This window comes from Scyliorhinus torazame, chromosome 14 (assembly GCF_047496885.1).
Source record: "Scyliorhinus torazame isolate Kashiwa2021f chromosome 14, sScyTor2.1, whole genome shotgun sequence".
NCBI classification, from domain to species: Eukaryota; Metazoa; Chordata; class Chondrichthyes; order Carcharhiniformes; family Scyliorhinidae; genus Scyliorhinus; species Scyliorhinus torazame.
The window spans coordinates 17,979,259-17,997,527 of NC_092720.1; the positions used below are offsets into that span (position 1 = coordinate 17,979,259).

The following is an 18,269-nucleotide window of genomic DNA, read 5'->3' on the forward strand; positions in this document are numbered from 1 at the left end:
GGGTCTTCTCGACAGTGGACCTGAAATCTGCCTACCACCAACTCCCCATTCGCAAGGCGGACCGCCCGTACACCGCGTTTGAAGCGGACGGCTGCCTTTACCATTTCCTTAGGGTTCCCTTCGGTGTCACTAACGGGGCCTCGGTCTTCCAACGGGAGATGGACCGAATGGTTGACCTGTACGGGCTGCGGGCCACTTTCCCGTACCTGGATAACGTCACCATCTGCGGCCACGACGCTAACCTTTCCAAATTCCTCCACACCGCCAAACTCCTCAACCTAACCTACAACAAGGAGAAGTGTGTGTTTAGCACGAACCGATTAGCCATCCTCGGCTATGTGGTTCAGAACAGAGTTCTAGGGCCCGACCCCGGTCGCATGCGCCCCCTTATGGATCTCCCCCTTCCTCACTACCCCAAGGCCCTCAAACGATGCCTGGGGTTCTTTTCGTACTACGCCCAGTGGGTCCCTAACTATGCGGACAAGGCCCACCCACTCATCCACTCCACCGGTTTCCCACTGACGGCCGAGGCGCACCAGGCCTTCAACCGTATCAAGGCCGACAACGCCAAGGCCGCGATGCACGCGGTCGACGAGACGCTCCCCTTCCAAGTTGAGAGCGATGCATCAGACATCGCTCTGGCCGCCACCCTAAACCAGGCAGGCAGGCCCGTGGCATTCTTTTCCCGCACCCTCCATGCCTCCGAAATTCGGCACTCCGTCGAAAAGGAGGCCCAAGCTATTGCTGAAGCTGTGCGGCACTGGAGGCATTACCTGGCCGGCAGGAGATTCACTCTCCTCACAGACCCACATAACAACACTCCGTGGCGATCCGGGGGTACAGCATTGCCACCCTCACCATCCAGGGCGCAGATTCAGCGGCTTCCGTCTCTCCATCCTCCCCAACCTCTGCGCTGCCTTGCTACTTGGCCTGGACGTCTAGTGCAACCTCCAGAGCCTAACACTGAAATTTGGCGCAACCCTACCACCCCTTACTGTATGCGGCCTCACGACCCTAAAGGTCGACCCGTCTTCTCTGTTTGCAACACACAACGAGGTAAGATCAAAAATGATAAGATCTTGCGGTGGAGGATCGAGCTCTCCACCTTTAATTACGAGACTTTGCATCGCCCCGGTAAGCTCAACGAGCCCCCCGATGCCCTGTCCCGATGTACATGTGCCAGCGCACAAGTGGACCGACTCTGGACCCTGCACGACGGTCTCTGTCACCCAGGGGTCACCCGCTTTTATCACTTCATTAAGGCCCGCAATCTGCCCTACTCCATCGAGGAAGTCAGGGCTGTCACCAGAGCCTGCCAAGTTTGTACGGAGTGTAAACCACACTTCTACCGGCCAGACCGTGCGCGCCTGGTGAAGGCCTCCCGCCCTTTTGAACGCCTCAGCGTGGACTTCAAAGGGGCCTCCCCTCCACCGACCGCAACACGTATTTTCTTAATGTGGTCGACGAATATTCCAGATTCCCCTTCGCCATCCCATGCCCCGATATGACGTCTGCCACCGTCATCAAAGCCCTCAACACCATCTTCGCTCTGTTCGGTTTCCCCGCCTACGTCCACAGCGACTGGGGATCTTCATTTATGAGCGATGAGCTGCGCCAGTACTGCTCAACAGGGGCATTGCTTCGAGCAGGACGACCAGCTACAACCCCCGGGGAAACGGGCAGGTGGAGCGGGAGAATGGGACGGTCTGGAAGGCCGTCCAGCTGGCCCTACGGTCCAGAGATCTCCCGGCCTCCCGCTGGCAGGACGTCCTCCACGGCACACTTCACTCCATTTGGTCGCTCCTGTGCACGGCGACTAACGAAACTCCCCATGAATATCTCTTGGCCTTCCCCAGGAGGTCCACGTCCAGGGTTTCGCTCCCAACGTGGCTGGCAGCTCCAGGACCTGTTCTCCTCCGCAAGCACCTGCGGCTCCACAAGGCGGACCCGTTGGTTGAGAGGGTACAGCTACTCCACGCAAACTCGCAGTACGCCTACGTAGCGTACCCTGACAGCCGCCAAGACACAGTCTCCCTCAGGGACCTGGCACCAGCTGGGTACCCCCCCCCCCCCCCCCCCCCCGCCACCCTCCCTTCCCCCAGCGCACCCCACCACAGCCCACGGTCCAGGACAATCCATCCTCCCCTTGGTCCCATCCGGGGATGAAGAGGATGTCGACACACTCCCGGAGTCACCGACGACCGAGCCGATGCCTGACTCGCCACAGCACTGCGGCGCTCTCAACGAAGGATCGAGGCGCCTGACCGTCTAAATTTGTAACATTCTCTGAAATTTTAATGACAACCTGTATGTAAATAGTTTTCCACCTCCCCCGCTGGACTCATTTTTAACAGGGTGTGAATGTGGTAGTCACCACTGTTGTATTATATTGTATATACTGCACTGCATACGAGTGTATTACGGTAAGGCCCCTGTACTACAGGTACGGGAGTAGATCCCTGCCTGCTGGCTCCACCCAGGAGGCGGAGTATAAATGCGTGTGCTCACCGAACAGCAGCCATTTCGGCAGCAGCTGTGGGAGGCCACACATCTCTGTGTAATAAAGCCTCGATTACTCTCTCCTTTCGTCTCGTCGTAATTGATAGTGCCTCACATGGTAAAGGCCGCAACCGACCAAAGTGATTGCATCGTGGCCCTGGAGAAAGAGGCGGCGAGGTTGGTTGCGTCGCAGGGCAGCCTGAAGGGTAAAGTAGGGGATCAGGAGAACTGCTCAAGAAGGCAAAACCTGCAGATTGTGCATCTCCTGACTTCCTTTGCCACACCACTGGCTGACCATGCCTTCAGCTGCCTGGGTGCCAACCACTGCAATTCCCTCCCCGGACCTCTTTGCCTCTATCTCTAGCCCTTCCTTTAAGACGCCCCAGAAAAATGATCGCTTGGACTACATTTTTGGTCATCTGTCCTAATGTGTCTTAAATAAATACAGAAAATGCTGGATCAACTGTGCAGGTCTGGCAACATCTGTGGCGAGAGAAAAAGAGGTCACCTTTTGAGTCCAATATGACTCTACTCCGCAACGAGTATGTCCTAATATGGTTGGGTGTCAAATTTTGTCTGATGACATTCATGTGAAACATCTTGAGACATTTTACTGTAAAGGTGCTGCATAAATACAAGTTGTAGTTGTTGAGAATACATCCCCTTGAAAGTCCTTGGTGTATTTTTAAATTGGGTAATGCAACAGACAACACAATCCTCCCCCCCGCCGAAAAGTCCTCCATCCCACATTTCAAACGCAGTTACTCAACTTTATGCTGCTGACTCATTTTACTGATTTTGTCCAGCGGATCTCAAAGTGTTTTACTAGCTAATGTCACTTAAGAATGCTGGCTCAAGTCTGCGAGAACAGATGATCAGATTTCTGTTGGACAGAGGTTATTCCAGCTGTTTCCCATCACGGGCAATCCATCTTAATGCAAGGGGATAAAAAAAAACCCCAGTAGATTAAACAAAGAGAAAGTTCTACTGAAAACAGAACTGATCACACAAAGAGAGAAGTGATAAAGGCCACACACACCAGTGAACAGCGAAGGTCTTTCTCATTGATCAGATAAAATTCCATCTTCATGGGAGCCTGGAAAATGTATTGCTACCAGAGAATTCTTAATGTGTGCATATGACATTCCTCTGACTGCTAGGTATTTTAAACAGATTAACAGCTATGTTCATGTAGCAGGTATGGTAGGACGGCACGGTGGCACAGTGGTTAGCACAGCGGCAGGGTCCCGTGATCGATTCTCGGCTTCGGTCACTGTCTGTGCGGAGTATGCACGTTCTCCCCTTGTCTGCGTGGGTTCCCTCCGGATGCTCCGGTGTCCTCCCACAAGGCCCGAAAGACGTGCTGTTAGGTGAATTGGACTTTCTGGGGCAGCACGGTGGCGTAGTGGTTAGCACTGGGAATGCGGCGCTGAGGACCCGGGATTGAATCCCGACCCTGGGTCACTGTCCGTGTGGAGTTTACACATTCTCCCCGTGTCTGCTTGGGTTTCACCCCCACAACCCAAAGATGTGCAGGTTAGGTAGATTGGCCACGCTAAATTGCCCCTTAATTGGAAAATAAAATAATTGGGTACTCTAAATTTAAAAAAAATGAACTGGCCATTCTGAATTCTCCCTCAGTGTACCCGAACAGGCGCCGGAGTCTGGCGACTGGGAGATTTTCACAGTAATTTCATTGCAGTGTCAATGTAAGCCATACTTGTGAGAATAATAGAGATTATTTTTTACTGGAGTGGCGGTCGGCATCGCCACCGGAGGTAGCAGCTTGGTTAGGTGACCTGAACGACTTCCTGCGGTTGGAGAAGATAAAGTATGAGTTAACGAGCTCAGCAGGGGGTTTAAGAAAAGGTGGAGGATGTTTAAATAATAAATAAATATTGTGACCGTGTTTGAAGAGCTGTTTGCCACGGGGGGGGGGGGGGGGGGGGGGGGGGGGGGGGGGTGAAAAAGGGAACAAATTGTACAGTTGTATAATCTGTATAGTTGATTGCTGGGAAGTATGGGCGCGATTCTCCACTCCCACGCCGGTTGGGAGAATCGCCTGGGCCGCCAAAATTTCCGGGGACGCCGGTCCGACGCCCTCCCGATTGCCAGGTCGAGTTTCACGGGCCGCAGGCCGGAGAATCGCCGGAGACACCCAAAATGGCGATTCTCCGGCACCCCCGCTATTCTGAGGCCCGGATGGGCCGAGCGGCCAGGCCAAAACGGCGGGTTCCCCCCGGCGCCGTCCACACCTGGTCGCTGCAGTCGTGGGCAGTGCGTGAACACTGGGGGGGCGGCCTGTGGGGGGGCGAGGGGGGACCCTGCACCGGGCTTCACCTGGAATGTGGGGTGGCCCGCGATCGGTGCCCACCGATCGTCGGGCCGTCCTCTCTGAAGGAGGACCTCCTTCCTTCCGCGACGCCGCAAGATCCGTCCCCCATCTTCTTGCGGGGCAGATTTAGAGAGGACGACAACCACGCATGCGCGGATGACGCCCGCTATGCGGTGCCGGCCGCGTCATCCATGCGGCGCCGCTTTTACGCGGGCGACAAGGCCTGGCGCGTGTAGGTGACGCGGCCCCGATCCTGGCCCATTGTCAGGGCCTGAATCGGTCGGGACCGGGGCCGTTCCGCGCCGTCATGAACCTCGACGGTGTTCACGACGGCGCGGCCACTTCGGCGTGGGGGTGGAGAATCCCGCCCTATGTTTCCCAGGGTGTTTATTTGCTGTAACCGGTTTTGATACATGCTTGTAATAAAATACATTTTTTTAAAAAATAATAAAGATGAATTATTATGAACATGTTAGGCAGTTGTCGGTTAATGTTGCAAACACGAACTAGGCTTGTCAAGTGTGTTATTCTTAAACATGTGAAGTGGCTTGGTAAAGGAAACATGTGCACAGATTATGTAAAACAAAATGCTGCATTTACGGTTTAAAGTTACAGTTAAATAGTTGCTTAATTATCGAAAAGATAATCACCCAGTGTAGCGAAAAGGTATCTAATTTATTGTAAACATAACTTTATGGGGGAGATGGTGGCGTAGGGGTAATGTCACTGGACTAGTTATTCCGAGGCCCAGACTATGCTCTGGGGACCAAGGGACCGAGTCCCACCATAGCAGGAATTTGAATTCAATTAATAAATCTGGACTTGAAAACCGGTCCCAGTTATCGTGACCATAAAACTATCAGTGATTGTTATTAAGAAACTATCTGGTTCCCAACGCCCTTTAATCAACCATCCTTACCGAGTCTGGTCTTACCTACATGTAACTCCAGACCCACAGCAATGTGGTTGACCCTTAACTGCCTCTCTGGAATGGCGTAGCCAACCTCTCAGTTAAAGGGGCAATTAAGGATGGGCAACTAATGCTGGCCCAGCCACTAACACCCACATTCCATGAAAGAATAAAGAAAGGAAACCTAATTACCACAGAATGACACCAAATGTATAAAAGCGAGTTTCATACCTTTTAGCGCATGACATGGAGCAGAAACGCTTTGATCGTCTGAATTTGTGTGCGTAATCCATCTTCCCACAGAACTCACACTTCAACATGTCTGGATCGCTGCCCTCCATCTCCATCCCCTCTGAAATCGTAATCAGAAATGGAAAAAAAATCATTCTCCGAGATGACTCATACCTAAGGACAGGCGGATCCGCTGCTTCTGCCTGACAGCTGATCATCTTCCCATCCTTCAGATTCACCTTCAATGTTCCCACTTCCATTTCGACATCTCTACCAATGGTACCACACAAGGGGACTCCAACAAATCATTACATGTAATGGCCGACATCTGGCCAAGGTCCATCATTTTATGCCCAGCGCGTTCCTGATCACAACTGTTCTTGCCTGGTGGAGGGGTGGATGAAGAGAAAGAAATCTTAAAAGGATTTTGTCCACTCTCTGAACATAATGTGAGAAAGCTAAACTTTTCTGGCAAATTGTTGCACTCCTCTATTTTGGGTGTCGGTGTGATTGCCCCACCTTATTTGCAACTTGCCCATTTTTGGCTTGAATATCCACCTTCATAATGGCAAACAATTTACCTGGAGCAACTGTTCAAGATGAAGGGGGTCCTCAGACAATGGACAGGAACAATGGAGTGTGGAAGATGGGAAGTGGGGTGGTAGTGTTCGGAATCCTCCCCCCGCCCCTAACTCTTTTTCTACTTCGACCTGACCAACAGCAATTTTAATTGGAGCTGGCAAGGGCACCCTCCCCAAGCTTTAAATATACAGATTGGGCTCTGATGAAGCCATGCACAAACGATGGTGATATGAGGTTAGAAAATGCACCTTGCAGAATGATACAGCACACGCAGGAGGCTATTTGGTCTATTGTGACTGTCTGGGGGACGGGGGGCAGCTGGCTGCCATCTTTGGGGGGGTTGCCCCTAGGCTGGGGGCCGAGTGGACTCAGTGCCTGCGGGTCTGCCATGCAAACCCCCCCCCCCCCCCCCCGCCCCCGATCGTGTACACACTTAGCAGGGGCAGCTCCAGATGCTGCCTGTCTGTCCCACTGAGCACCCCCGTGACAGAGCCCGTGGTAACCTTAACCCCCTTAACCCCCACTGACCGTGGTGGCTGCCCGCTGCGTAGCTGAAGGCTTCTGCTAATGGGTAATTGGCAATTCTAGTACTCTGAGCACATCACAGCTCCCAAGTGGAACCCAAGGTGTGCCATGAAGTAGGTAATTGTCACTGCCCGGAATCCCAATCAGGCTGTGAGGCCTGGACACTGCCCTGAACTCCAGAGGATTCAACACCACAGAGGCAGCAGCTAACATTAGAACATCCAAAAGCTGGGCTACAGCACTGAGGACGTCTCCGAGACCAGAGGATGTGTGTGTGGATCAGGGAAGGAACCAGCTCCCGTCTAGGTCATGTTTCATCGGGTGTCTGGGGAACAGGGTCAGGGGTCTGGTGCCCAGGGGACACTGCTGTGCCTGGGGATGCGTGTGCAGGGCGTATTGGATGGCAAGGGATGTCAGGGTGGGGGAGACTTGCGATGTAGGAGGCCACCGGGGGTGGAGGCCATAGCTGATCTTCAGTCTCACACCCGCTCCAATTCCTTACAGATATTACATTATGGATGATATCTTGGACCCCACGGTTGCTGCCCCCACACTGGCGTTGGCTGGCCAGGTGACCAGACGCTGGAGAATGGGGCAGCAGCAGTTGCGTCGACAGAGACTCAAAGCGGTGGCCCATGTGCAGGCGCCGCCCACATCCCGAGGACCTGGCCGCCCATCAGGACAGGAGGCACCCAGAAAGGGAGGCGGACGACAGCCCAAGGTGCACAAGCATCGCCGGTCCTTTGAACAGATGACGGACAGCGTATACCTTGCAGACTTGGCACCATGTGGAGGAAGAGGATACCCGCTCCTGGTGGCCATCAAGACCACCGCAGCCCTGGACTTCAACGCTTCAGGATCATTCCAGGGTTCGTGCGGTGACTTGGGTGACATATCCCAACCAACAAGCCACATGTGCATCCGCGAAGTCATGGATGCCCTGTGTGCCCGGGCAGCTGACGACATAAACTTTGACCTGGCCCAAGCCCATCAAGATGCCTGCACAGCCGGATTATACACTGGGTTGCCCCAGGTCCAGAGAGTAATAGATGGCACGCATGTCGCCTTGCACACACCGGGCCGTCCGGGAGAGCTTTCATCAACTTATGTGCAACCACTACCTCAAAATCATGCTCATGTGCGCACGTTTCCCCAGGAGTGTGCATGACAGCTACATCCTGGGGCAGTCGGCATCTTCGGGGGACACCCCAGGGTGACCGGTTGGCTCTTGGGGAAAAAGTGCCAATGGTGCCAATATGGAGGCCACCAATCACCCTGATCCACCCTCCCAGGGTCTGTGTTACATCACTCCAGGGTGATGGGCCTGTGTCGGCATTGTCAGCGGGTCAATACTCAAGAGAGGAGGCAACACGGTGGCCCAATGTTCAACGTTGCTGCCTCATGGGGCCGAGGACTTGGGTTCGATACCGGCCCCAGGTCCATGTGGAGTTTGCATATTCTCTCCGTGTCTGCGTGGGTCTCACACCCACAGCTGAAAGATGTGCAGGGTAGGTGGATTGACCATGCTAAATTACCCTTTAATTGGGAATGATTAAAAATGATACATATACAAGGCAGGAGGGTGATGATAACCTGCTGTAAGCTGAGCTCCTCCATCTATGCCATAGTCTGACTTCTGTCTGTCGGCTGAGAGCGCGCTCACACCCATCACCTGCACGTCTGATGGTGCTGCCCCCCAGTACCCTCTCAGTGATCCTCTATCTGTTTAGCCCTCGGTGCTCTGCCGCTATGTCTAGATGTTTCCCAGGATGCACATCAGTGGTGGGGACAACCTACTGCTTATCGCATCCCGTGGCCTTTGATGCCCCTGGCGGGCGTCTTCTGGACGGCTTACGCCTGGATGGTCTTATCTGACTTGGCGTGGCACATGCCTTGCAGTGCTACCCTGATCCGAACACTGACCCTGAGACACGCCGTTGTCAGGCGGGATCGACTCTGGGCAGCAGGTGACCGCCATTGCCAACCAGTAGGGGGGCTCCGGGTTGGCCTCCAGCGCCCTCTACTCCCAATTGGTGCCCTTAGGGGCTCTGCCAGCTGTGGCGGCTCCCCAATGTCTGCACCATGGTGTCGATGCCCTCAGCGATGTCCGCTATGAGCGAGCCATGCTCTGCAGTGCCTCGCTAATGTCCCCATTGCATCTAGGACATACGTCAACATGCCGGGACATGCTCTGCAGCACCCTGGCAATGCCCACCTGAGACTGGGACAGGTCCCCAAGCGACCGGGACATAATCTTCATTAGTGTCAAGTAGGCTTACATTAACACTGCAATGAAGTTACTGTGAAAATCCCCTAGACGCCACATTCCGGCGCCTGTTTGGGTACACGGAGGGAGAATTCAGAATGTCCAATTCACCTAACAAGCACTCTTTTGTTACCTTACTGTAGTGTGTTTGGTAGCATGCATGTGACATGCGTTACTCAATCCAGTTGCTGCAGAGGCTTTCTGCACCTTGATGAAGAAGGCTCGAAGTCGTCCAGCGGCATTAAAACGTTTATTGAGTAACAGAATTTAACAACTGCGTGAGTTCTTACTTTAAGATCAATACCGGCAGAAAGGTTACAATGTTTATATACAGTAGCTATGTCTGACCACACTTGTAGCCCTGAGCTAGATCTATACTCCTGCTCTCGTCACAGTCTAATCACCAAGAGAGGCAGAGAGCCGCTTGCGTCTGCTTTTATACCCACCAGTGCTGCCCCCTAGTGATCGTTCAATTTCCCATTACCCCCTTACGTACATACCCATGTAACGATCACTACAAGCACGTCTTTCGGGACTTGAGGGAGGAAACTGGATCACCCGGAGGAAACCCACACAGACACGGGGAGAACGTGCAGATTCCGCACAGACAGTGACCCAAGCCGGGAATCGAACCTGGGCCCGTGACGCTGTGAAGCAACAGGGCCAACCACTGTGCCACCGTGTCGCCACGCAGCACCTCGGCAATGCCCACCTGAGTCAGGGACATGCTCCGCAGTGTTTCGGAAAGGTCCACGTGCATCAGGGACATGTCCCCCAGTGACTGGGATATGCTGTCGAGGTGCTCTGACATGGATGAGCAATGCCTTGGACACCACCACTCATACTGCTGACATGGAGCTCTCGGCTTTCTACTGCAGTCTCCACTCTAGCAGTGTTGGCCTCAGTGCCACACATTGCCAGCACCATCTCCTGTGCCGTAGCCTCTGGGACTCCTCCAATCAGCTATGGACTCGCTGGAGTTTTGCTGACATCTCCCGCTGAATCTCACGGCTGGACCCTACCAACTGCATCAGCTCTGGGATAGGCTGGTCAGAGGCTCAGCATCTGACTGGGTCTCAGCTAGGTCCTGGGATCCAGCAGACCTCCGACTGCTGTCTCCCCTGGACGTTCCTGCCTCCACCTGATGTGCATCTGCAAATGTGTGGTGCTCCCAGATGGTGCCCCTCAAGCCTGGATGCTACTTTCATCCACTGAGGTGTGTGTCTCTGCGCTAGTGGAGGCTAGGGATGACAGCCGTGATGAATCGATGGCGACATCCTCTGAGCTCTCGGAGCATGGGGTGCGGGTCACCCCGCATGGAGATCCTGCGGGTGAATGGACATGTGGTCAGTCGTAGGTAAGGATCATCATTCTGGCATGAGCAACACATCAGGGTGGGGGCCGGTGTGTGTTCACCTCTGTGGCGTACACCAATTTTGACTTCAGTGACCGATCTGACCAATCCACCCCCGCAATCTCCAGTGCCCATTCCTTGGAGGGGGTGAGGACTGAGGTCTTTGACCCTGCTGTCCGTCTGGGCCCTTTCCCAGAATCCAAGTGAGCATAAGAAATAGGTGCAGGAGAAGACCATAATGACCTGTCGAGCTCCGCTGCGGGAACACAGAGGGGGCATCGTAAGCTGCACACTTCATGCATTGTGGGAGGTGGTGGGGCATGGCAGGGGACAGCCGGGTGCACCACTGCTGGACATGGGTGGGGTGTGATGGTGGATGCCAGGATGTGCTGGGGGGGGGGGGGGGGGGGGGGCCGTGCCAGGCACAGGTCGTCGGGGGTGGGGGTAGCCTCCAGGGGTAGCAAGCAGGACCCGTGCCAGGGGGCCGATGCCAGCTCACTCATGCAGTCCGCTGGAGGTCGTTGAGCTTCTTGCGGCACCGGTTGGCGGTCTTCCTGGCAACACCTCCCGCGCTAATGACCTCTGCATGCGGCACTGGCTGCCCAGTGGCTGACCCGCTGAACACTCGACTGTGTCCGTCAGTCTGGCCAGGTTGGCATCCCCAAATCGCGGCGCTAGTCTACGCGGTGGCATGGCTACGTGCTCTCTGGGGTTTGCTCTATGGGATCGGTTTAAGTGCTTCTCCTCCTCATTAGTGAGGGGCTACTGGGCGCGGTCCCGTGAATCAGTCGGCGGGACAGTCATTTGCGGCATGAAGCCTGTGGGGCATTATTAAGTGCCCTAATTAACGTTAGATACCGGTGACGGCCTTGGGTCGTCTGTCAGGAAACACCCGGCGATTCGCGCTTGCTACCACACTTCAAAACTTTTCTGTCAGATTGAGCCCATGGGTCTGGATTCTCCGTTTGCCGACGCCAAAATCGTGAAACGCGATTGGGCGAAGAATAGCTTCCGACGCCGAAATCGCAGTAGGCGCCGTTTTAACGCCAAAGCAGGATGTTCCAGCACCCTGAAAATGGCGTAAATGCCACGCTCGCCGCGTGAGAGCGGCGGTAGCAAATGGCATGGAGTGACTGCGGGCCGTGCTGGCTGTGGTGCGGGGGGACACGACCCGCTGACCACCCACCCCAGCCACTGGTTCTACATAGTGGCACCAGCCGTATGGGTGCGTGTCCCCCCCCCCCCCCCCCCCCCCCACCACAGCGCCCCCGCCCCCCTCGGCACCGAACACCCCACCCAAACGGCAGCCACCCACCTGGGGACCATTCAGGGCCACTTTCAAGGCAGCCCCCAGTGAGGTCAGTGCCAGTCAACGGTGCCCCTGGCAGCAGGGACGGGCACCAGGATCGGGGGCACCGGTGGATAACAGGCCGGAGGTGAGGGGCGGGCGGGGGGGGGGGGGGGTCCGCACATGTGTCATGGGGATGCGCAACTAAGCAGGGTCTCACTTGCTCACCCACCGCCGACTTCCACCTTGGTGACCTCCTTTACCTTGGGGCCACCGACCACGTCCAGTGCCCTCTGCTCGGGCACGGTGACGGGCCGCACATCTGGTGGTTCCCCTCCGGTCATCTCCCGCACCCGGTGGTTGTGCGCGGCCTTCTCCTGGGTGGAGGAGGTGTGGGCTTAGGTAGGGTGCTCTTTCCAAGGGCCGAATGGCCTCCTTCTGCCCTGTAAATTCAATGATTCTATGAACACAAACAACAAGTGTTAGGCGGTACGACACGTGCAGCCCAGGGGTTGGGTAGATGGTGACACCAGTGGCCAGGGCACCCCGCCATTGCAGCTGGCATGTGTGCTGGCATGTGGGGCAGGGTGGGGGTTCAGCTGTACCCTTGGGGGGGGGGGGGGGGGGTTACGGGTGTGTGTGTGTCGGGTTAGTGCCAGGGGCATGGAGCAGCCGACTCACCCTGGCTGCCCTGAGGGTGTTCTGGAGTCCCTCCCGGCACTGTTGGCCAATCTGAGCAACTTTGCACACGGCGCTGACTGCCTTTGCCACCTGCGCCCAGGCATGGCGAACGGTGGCGCCGGCGGCCTTCCTCCTGGGCCGGGGTACAGGGTCATCCTTCATTCCTCTACGGCGTCCAGGAGGATGCCCAGCTCAGCGTCCCTGGACCATAACGCTTCTCTCCTTGCAGCCATCTTGTTGGCTGGGACGGTGTGTGTGGGGAGATGGATCATTTAAGGGTGGCTGCGGCATGTGGGCCTCATGTACAGCAATCACGGAACCGGCGACTCCGGCGCCGTTTTGCTTGGAACCGCTTGCGTTCCACGTGGCGATCGTGCTAGCCCACTTAGAGTTGCAGAATCGGTGTTCCTGTTGCGCCGTTTTTGCTGTCGTAAAACACCACCGTTCCCATGCCGACACTTAGTCTCAAAATTGGACAATCCAGCCCCTGATGTTTCCACTTGTGGGGGAGATGAAGACTGAGGCCATAAACAGTCATTAATAGATCCAACCAGGAATCCAAGTGAGCTTAAGAAATAGATACAGGAGACAAGAATGACCTGTCGAGCTCGCTCCCCCTTTCTACATGACCATGGCTGATCTTTGGCTTCAACTCCAACATCCCGCCAAGTGCCCATTTTCCTGGATTCCCTGAGACGGGAAATCTCGGTCTGCCTTAAATATATTGAACGAGAACTATGTTTACCCAGAGCGGTCAGGATGTAGAACTTATCACAGAGAATAGTTGAGGCAGAAAGAATAGACATAATCATGGGGAAGCAACCTAAACATATGAAAGAAAATGGAGTGGAAGATGATGTCAATGGGGATAACTGAGAGGGCAGGAGGAGACTTGTGCGAAAGCGTAGCTAATATCAATAGCCTCCTTCTGTTCTGTAATGTTCAATGTAGTTCTATGTAATTAGGCACTCCACCTGATATGCATGTCCATGCTTAACGTTCTTTGAACAGGACAGGAAATCAGGTGGGTGCATAATGGTTAGCCGGCCTCATTCGTTCTGATTTGTGTCTTTGCACTTTTTTGCATGCTCCACAAGAATTGGGTTACAAACCTTCACCGGTGAGGTCGTCCATATCGCTGTCAAGGGAGCCTTCCAGCTGTTTGCCCGCATTGCTCTGGAGCTCGCCAACTGACTGGACAGAGGTGGGGGATGTAGCTGGGCCTTCGCAGTGCATCTTCAGCTTGACCGGCTGCTCGGTCAACAGTGAGGAGCGGCTCACCTGTCAGAGGGAGGTCATTTTCATCAAGTTTTCAAAGTCACCTCAATGAAACTCAAACAACATGAAACCTTGGGTGCTCAAAGTGTTAAATTATGAGGCCAGGTTACATAGACTACACTTTTATTCCCTCAAGTGTAGAAAGTTAAGGGGCAATCTCACTGTGTTTAAGATGATTATAGGAGGGACTTCCGGTGCTGGCCATGGAGTGAGTGGTCACCCATTTGGCAGCTCCTGCTCGAGGAGGCTTTTTTTTTTTACCTTTTCCCCGCTTGCTGGGTGGATGTTTCGCTGAAAAGAGGTGCAGGGGTGACTGGAGAAAGGTAAACTCCACTGGTGAGGCTGGTGGATGGATCCACAGACCAGAAGTGGGGCAAAAAGAAGGGAGCTGGTGGAACAGGAGAATCTTTGTGAGCCACAGGTCAAAGATGGCGGAGGGTAAAGGGCTTGCCCTGCCCGCCCAGTGGTCGACGGAACAACTGGTGGACTTCTGAAGTGAGAAGTTCAGCCAACAGAGGGGGAAGCCCAGGGGGGAGCTAGCTAAGGCGGTGGGACCATTAAAAGCAGGAATTGACCGTGTGGAACAGAGGCTGGAGCCCCAGGGTCAGGCTATTCGGATGTGGAGGAGGCGGTGGGGGAACATGAGGAGCAGCTTGCCTTGTTGGCGGATGAAATAGGTGTGATGCGGGAGACTCAGAAGCGGTTAAAGAAGGTGGAGGACCAGTGGAGGACCTGGAGAAATGTTCCCGGAGACAGAATTTAAGAATCATGGGGATGCCAGCTCATATATAGCCAAGGTGCTGGAGACATTGATGGGGGAGGGGGCCTTTGATCGGCCCCTGGAGGTCGACCGAACGCACAGGGCGCTGATGAGGAAGCCGCAGGCTAACAAGCCATCGAGAGCGATGCTGGTGCGTCTCCACCAATTCCCGGACAAGGAGATGACATGAGGTGGGCGAGGCAGACGAGGAGGTGCACCTGGGAAGGAAACGAGCTTAGGGTGTACCAGGACCGGGCACGGATCTGGCCAAGAGGAGAGCCAGGTTCAATGGGGTGAAGGCTGCCCTCTTTAAAGAAGGAGTGAAATTTGGGATGCTGTACTTTCTTAAGAAAGTCAACGCTTTGATTTTGAGGCTTGTGTGGGTGGGGAATATCCCATGGGTTAGGGTGATGTTGGAGCGGGGTTGAGGGAGTGGCAGGCTGACCTTGCCAAATATAATGAATTATTACTGGGCAGCTAATATAGCCATGGTAAGCAAGTGGCTAGTGGGGGAGGGGTCGACATGGGGGCAGATGGAGGCAGTCTTGTGTAGGGGAACAAATTTAGGGGCATTGTTGACGGCACCTCTGCCATTCTCACCGGCCAGGTATTCCACGAGCCCATTGGTGATGGTGGCCCTGTGGGCACCTATTTCATAGAATCATAGAATTTACAGTGCAGAAGGAGGCCATTCGGCCCATCGAGTCTGCACCGGCCCTTACACAGAGCACCCTACCCAAGCCCATGTCTCTACCCCATCCCTGTAACCCAGTAACCCCCACTTAACCTTTTTGGACACTCAGGGCAATTTAGCATGGCCAATCCACCTAACCCACGAGTCTGCGCCGGCCCTCGGATAGAGCACCTACCTAAGCCCGTACCTCCACCCTATCCCCACACCTTCACCTTATTCCTGTAAACCCACCAAACCTTTTTTGGAAACTAAGGACAATTTAGCATAGCCAATCCACCTAACCTGCACATCTTTGGACTGTGGGAGGAAACCGGAGCACCCAGAGGAACCCCACGCAGACACGGGGAGAACGTGCAGACTCCTCACAGACAGTGACCTAAGCCAGGAATCGAACCTGGGACCCTAGAGCTGTGAAGCAACTGTGCTAACCACTATGCTACCGTGCTACCGATTTACAACAAACACAGGTTTGCACCGGGGGGGGGGGGGGGGGGTTGGACGAGGTTTCGGGGGTGGCAACAGGCAGGGGTGGAGCAGCTTGGGGGCCTGTTCGTTTGGGGGGGGGGGGGGGGGGGGAGAAAGGAGGAGGCTTTGCGAGCTTGGAGGACCTGAAGGAGGAATATGAGCTGCCCAGTGGGAACGGGTTTAGATACTTACAGGTTTGAGACTTTGTGAGGAGGCAGGTGCCGTCCTTTCCCAGTTTGCCCCCCTTGGGATTACAGGATAAGGCGCTATCGTGGGAAGGAGAGGGGGAGGGTAAGGTGTCCAAGATTTATGAGTAACTAATGGGCTGGGAAAGAGCCCTGATAGGGGAAGTCGAACGGAAATGGGAAGAGGAACTGGGGAGGGAAATGGAGGCCGGGATGTGGGAGGAGGCCCTGAGGAGGATGAATACTATAATGATATGCATAAGCAATTCTATATGTTAACACGTCAGATCTCCAACCAGCTGGTGGCACTAGAGATGTACCACTTGATACTGCAGCATCGAGGAGTCTGGGGTTAGGAGTCGTGGTGGACAGTCGTGTTTTGTGTTAGCTCTCATATTATAGTTATCAACAGTTCATAGTTTAGTAGTATTAGTATTGTTTTCCTTCCCACGTTATTGTAATTTAATAAAATTTAACTAGTCACAAACTAGACGTTCTCTGGTGCACTGACTCAATCATTGCAATGCACTAGGACGTAACATGGTACCAGAAGTGGTGATCCACAAATTGAAGATCTAAACTGATGAATTAGGAAACAATACTACTAAAAGAAAATCTACTAACAAACGAAGACCATCAAAAGAACACATCTCAACTGGTCACCAGAGCAAAAGATGGATAGTTTGAAAACACCACAAAATCTTCGTGTCACTGGTAACGTAGATGCAAATTGGTGTGCTTTTAAGCAGCAGTTTACCTTATACATAGCGGCTCTAGGTTTACAGGCACAGCCTGATGAGCGAAAAATAGCGTTGCTGCTCACTGTAGCAGGTCCACAGGCGATCGAAATCTTTAATATATTTGTATTTGAAAGAAAGGAAGATAGAGAAAACTTTAATGCCAAAGGTTTGATGAGCATTGTACCCCAAAGAAGAACTAAACATTTGAAAGGTACATTTTCAGTACGCGCACGCAGCAGGCAGATGAGTCGTTCGACAGTTTTCTCACAGATTTAAAATTAAAGGCTCAGATTTGTAATTTTGCCACATTAATATCGTTCATGATCAGGGATCAAATTGTATTTGGCATAAAAAATGATAAAGTGCGTGAACGTCTTTTGAGGGAGAATCATCTCCAGCTCGAAGACGCAATAAAAATTTGCCATGCCAGCGAGTTAGCTGTGCAGCAAATCAACACATTAAACATGAGAAGTTTAGTCGCGAAAATTGTGAATGAAGCCGACGCCATAGACATTATGATGCACCCTAAAGTAAAACGTGGTAATTTTAAGCAATTGCCAGACACCACCATTTTGTGTAAACTGTTTGGAAATAGGCACTTACAGAGGCAATGTCCGGCCTTTGGGAAAATTTGTGCAAAGTGTAATGGCAGAAATCACTTTGCTAAGCAGTGTTTTTCTAGCAAGAAAATTGAAGTGCAAAATTCTATAAATGCCGTTGACGAAATTAATTTAGAAGATACATTCTTCACAGATGTTGTCTCTAATGAAGACAGGCCCAACACAGCCAAGCAAAATAAAATAACTCTGACAAAAATCAGAGGCAATGATAATGAAGTTTTGATTATAAATAAAGATTACTGGACAGTTTATTTACTAATCAATCAAACGTAGATAAATGTCAAACTCGACACAGGAGCGAGAGCCAATCTTATCAGTACTTCGGATATTGAAGTGATGAGAATCAAATCCAAGATTTTGAACAGACCGTTTTAAAAAAAAGTTACAATGGTCAAAGAATTAATACACTAGGCGTGTGTGAGCTTGAAGTTCAAGTAAAAGATTGAATTCATAAAGTGCAATTTTCAATTGTAGCCACAGATCGTGAATCGTTACTGGGTGTGGAAACTTGTGAAACACTTGAATAGTCAAAAGAGTATACACCGCTGACTGTGTTTTGACTGTGCACAGTGCATCGGTGAATTCAATAGTACAAGCATTTCCAGAAATTTTTCAAGGTTTCAGCGTCTTGCCATTTACTTATTGAATTCAACTGAAGGATAACGCGCAACCCCGTAATACATGCTCCAAAGCGAGTATCAGCACCATTAAAGGTTCGGCTGAAAGTTGAACTTGATAGAATGACGAATCTGGGGATCATTAAAAAAATCAAAGAACCAACAGATTGACAGATTGGGTAAAGTCAATGGTATTTATGAAGAAAGGCAATAATGAGTTAAGAACTGTATGGATCTTA

The 18,269-nt window shown here is 52.9% G+C and overlaps 1 protein-coding gene across 6 annotated transcripts in view; it reads right to left on the minus strand.

Annotated features, from left to right (window-relative positions):
- LOC140389554 (polyhomeotic-like protein 3) overlaps positions 1-18,269 on the minus strand; it is a 160,389-nt gene that overhangs the window by 43,250 nt on the left and 98,870 nt on the right. For 4 of the 6 annotated variants that reach the window (XM_072473774.1, XM_072473776.1, XM_072473772.1 and 1 more), the window contains 3 exons: positions 16,811-16,903; positions 13,784-13,952; positions 5,976-6,096 (listed from right to left, as the gene is read on the minus strand). In XM_072473774.1, the coding sequence (XP_072329875.1) occupies positions 5,976-6,096; positions 13,784-13,952; positions 16,811-16,903 (383 nt within the window). The remainder of the gene's footprint in view (positions 1-5,975; positions 6,097-13,783; positions 13,953-16,810; positions 16,904-18,269) is intronic. The other 2 variants (XM_072473777.1, XM_072473775.1) reach the window with 1 other exon arrangement.